The sequence below is a fragment of the Branchiostoma floridae genome, chromosome 3 (genome assembly GCF_000003815.2).
Source record: "Branchiostoma floridae strain S238N-H82 chromosome 3, Bfl_VNyyK, whole genome shotgun sequence".
NCBI classification, from domain to species: Eukaryota; Metazoa; Chordata; class Leptocardii; order Amphioxiformes; family Branchiostomatidae; genus Branchiostoma; species Branchiostoma floridae.
Genome location: NC_049981.1, coordinates 21,021,537 through 21,024,176, shown reverse-complemented (window position 1 = coordinate 21,024,176; position 2,640 = coordinate 21,021,537). Strand labels below are relative to the sequence as shown.

Genomic DNA, 2,640 nt, shown 5'->3' with positions numbered 1-2,640 from the left:
ATGCGAGAGTATGATGACATGCTATGTAAACTATTATTTTATGTACAAAAAGATTATTTTCAACGAATTTTTTGTTCACATGCTATCTTGCAGCTTTACAAAATGAGAGGAATTGAGCTCTGTATCGTGGTGACAAACCTGGCCAACAGACAGAAGAATACTGCCACGTCAAAACCACGCCCGACCTTCCCATCCGCAAGGCAGTCAGGATGTCCATGTCTATTCCAGGTACTTTCCCCTTCTAGAATACTGAGTTTTTCCTTACACCCACATTTCAAAAGGGCAGTGACCTCGCTGCGTCCGCCTAGAGACCAAATGATTTGACAGAGTGCTCAATGAATTTCATAACGTTAGATGAAAAACGATTTTTAAATTTTACACACTTTGTTATCTATTTCTCATTTCTTTGTGGTTGCCATTATCGTTTTCCTACAACTATGCACCAGGACTGTTCCAGCCTGTGTTGACTGACTACCATGGGGATAAAGACTTCTACGTTGACGGGGGTGTAGTCTGTAACTACCCACTACACTGTTTTGATGGTAGGCATCACATACCGCTCTAACGTGGTGAAAGAACATTTTTTTTACTTTTATAACATTAATCGGAGCAAAAAAAAATAATTCGAATCCGCATGGTTAGTGTCTGCGCTGTACTAACTATGCAAGGATTTCCTTTTTACAACGACTAAGTGCTTTCTAAATGAAAGTTTATAGGTGAGCTGTTCTTTGTTACCCAATCTCTAGTACATGTATTGGTATTTACATGTTTGCGATAAGTGAAACCTGTATTACGACTGCCGTCATCCAACGACCCCCGCGATCTTGGGATTCTGTCGCCCACATATTTTCTTTCGTTCCAGGCTGCAGTTCCATCATGGATTACTAGTCAGCGCTTCAAATTATGTTACTTAAGTTAGATTTTCCCCGACTTAGAATACACTAAAACGAAAACCTGGCCGTATTCGTTAGTAAACACTTATTTGTAGTATTGAATGCATCTTTGTACTTTGCTGTTTATGATATAGGTTGGTGGCTCTCCATGAAGGAGGAAGATTCCTTCTTTAACCGGCTGGTAGATCTGACCAACCTCAGTAAGGCCCTGCACAGGTCGGAGCGCTTCGAGCCTCTCAACCCGAAAACGATCGGACTCATGCTGGTACGTACGCTTGAACTTGCCTGTAAGAAGAAAAATAGGTGCGTATACAGGACGACAAAACTGAGTATGTGACTTACTTACTAAGTAGTACGTGATCCTTCAATACTTGGTATGTTCCTCGGTTTTCCTATTATCAAATTCTAGTATATCATGCCCCACCTAACTATATGACTTTTCATTTTCCAGTATTCCGATGACGATGTTGAGATATTCCAGCAAGACTTCTGTGATCGTCTGACGCAGGAGGAGAGGGAGTATGAGAGGAACAGGCCTGATACTGAGGCCGCAAGGTAAGGAAATCATCTTTGACATGACAGGTTTCCACCAATTCCTCACACAATTTAACTAAGCATAGAAGAAATCTTAATATTTCACATGATTTTCGAGCTCTTGTCTATGTTCAGGGCATACTCGGACAAGCGGAAGATGGAAACTGTCGATGCGATGGAGAACAGGAAGAAGATGCGCGCCCTTATCGACAAATTTTTGACATCTCTGAAGATTCAAAACACAGACCACAACGCAAGCATCAGCAGGGATGAACTGCACAGAGCTTTTAAGGAGGTACACGTATTATTTACTTTCTTACTTCTTGTAAGTAGTATCTATAGAGATATTCAGGTTTGTCTGGTAGCACCAAGGACGTTGCAAAACTGGAAAACAATTCCTTTTTTTTAAGAAATTACTTACGCGATCTGTCAAATCTTTGGTCCCTCAGCGGTCTCAGCGAGCTCGCTGCCTCCGGTTTGGCGTGTGAGGTGCAAGCACAAGCGGAACACATGGTGATTCAAAAGATAGTTTTTCTGAAATAAGAGATGTCTCACAACTGTACATTAACTGAACAACAATGTTGAATATTCCAGGCAGAGATCACGTCGCTAACGGATGGCGAAAAGAAGAAGCTGTTTGGCAAGGGACATTACGTCGACCAACTTTTTGATCAAATGGATGCGGATAAGGATGGACAGGTTTGTAACTGCAGTCTGACAAAATTTGATTTGGATTCTATGGAGTATTGATTGTTTGCTTGAGAGCTATATCATTGGATCATAAAAAAATGAACGATGATAAGCACTCATTTCCAACGTTTCTATGGCAGATTAAAAACAATTCATACGTGTAATAGCGTTAATGCATAAACATTATATGAATATTTCGAATTTTGCAGACAGTTGTAAATGACATATCTCTCTAATCAGTAGCCATTTACGGACCTGATGAAATTGTTCACAGACTGCTATATAGTGATCAGCACATTTCTCTTCAGGTTGACAACATGAAAGAAAAGCGAGGGCCTAGGTAATCTCCAAGCAGGGCTGTTGGATACTGGTTGATCCTTTGGATACTACCTCACTACCGGTAGATCTGCTTGGAGATTAGGGCTTAGGGTCGGAAGAGTCATTGGTCATGCTTTATTCGTGACTATCTTTTAAGGAATAGCATAACATCCTTTTCTCTGCAGCTAACCTACCAAGAGGTCCA

At 40.9% G+C, this 2,640-nt stretch overlaps 1 protein-coding gene across 1 annotated transcript; it reads left to right on the top strand.

Moving 5' to 3' along the window:
- The first annotated feature begins 152 nt into the window (after positions 1 to 152).
- LOC118411739 lies at positions 153 to 2,353 on the top strand. The gene is made up of 7 exons (XM_035814221.1): positions 153 to 228; positions 447 to 542; positions 1,028 to 1,158; positions 1,345 to 1,448; positions 1,563 to 1,722; positions 2,022 to 2,126; positions 2,327 to 2,353. The coding sequence occupies exons 1-7, from the start codon at positions 210 to 212 to the stop codon at positions 2,351 to 2,353; spliced, it is 642 nt and encodes a 213-aa protein (XP_035670114.1). The 5' UTR covers positions 153 to 209.
- The last annotated feature ends 287 nt before the right edge of the window (positions 2,354 to 2,640 follow it).

Excerpts from the sequence above, each read along its gene's own strand:
- LOC118411739 (XM_035814221.1), top strand. Across the intron at positions 543-1,027 it reads CCCACTACACTGTTTTGATG|GTTGGTGGCTCTCCATGAAG; the intron begins GTAGGCATCACA and ends TTTATGATATAG. Across the intron at positions 2,127-2,326 it reads ATGCGGATAAGGATGGACAG|ACAGTTGTAAATGACATATC; the intron begins GTTTGTAACTGC and ends CGAATTTTGCAG.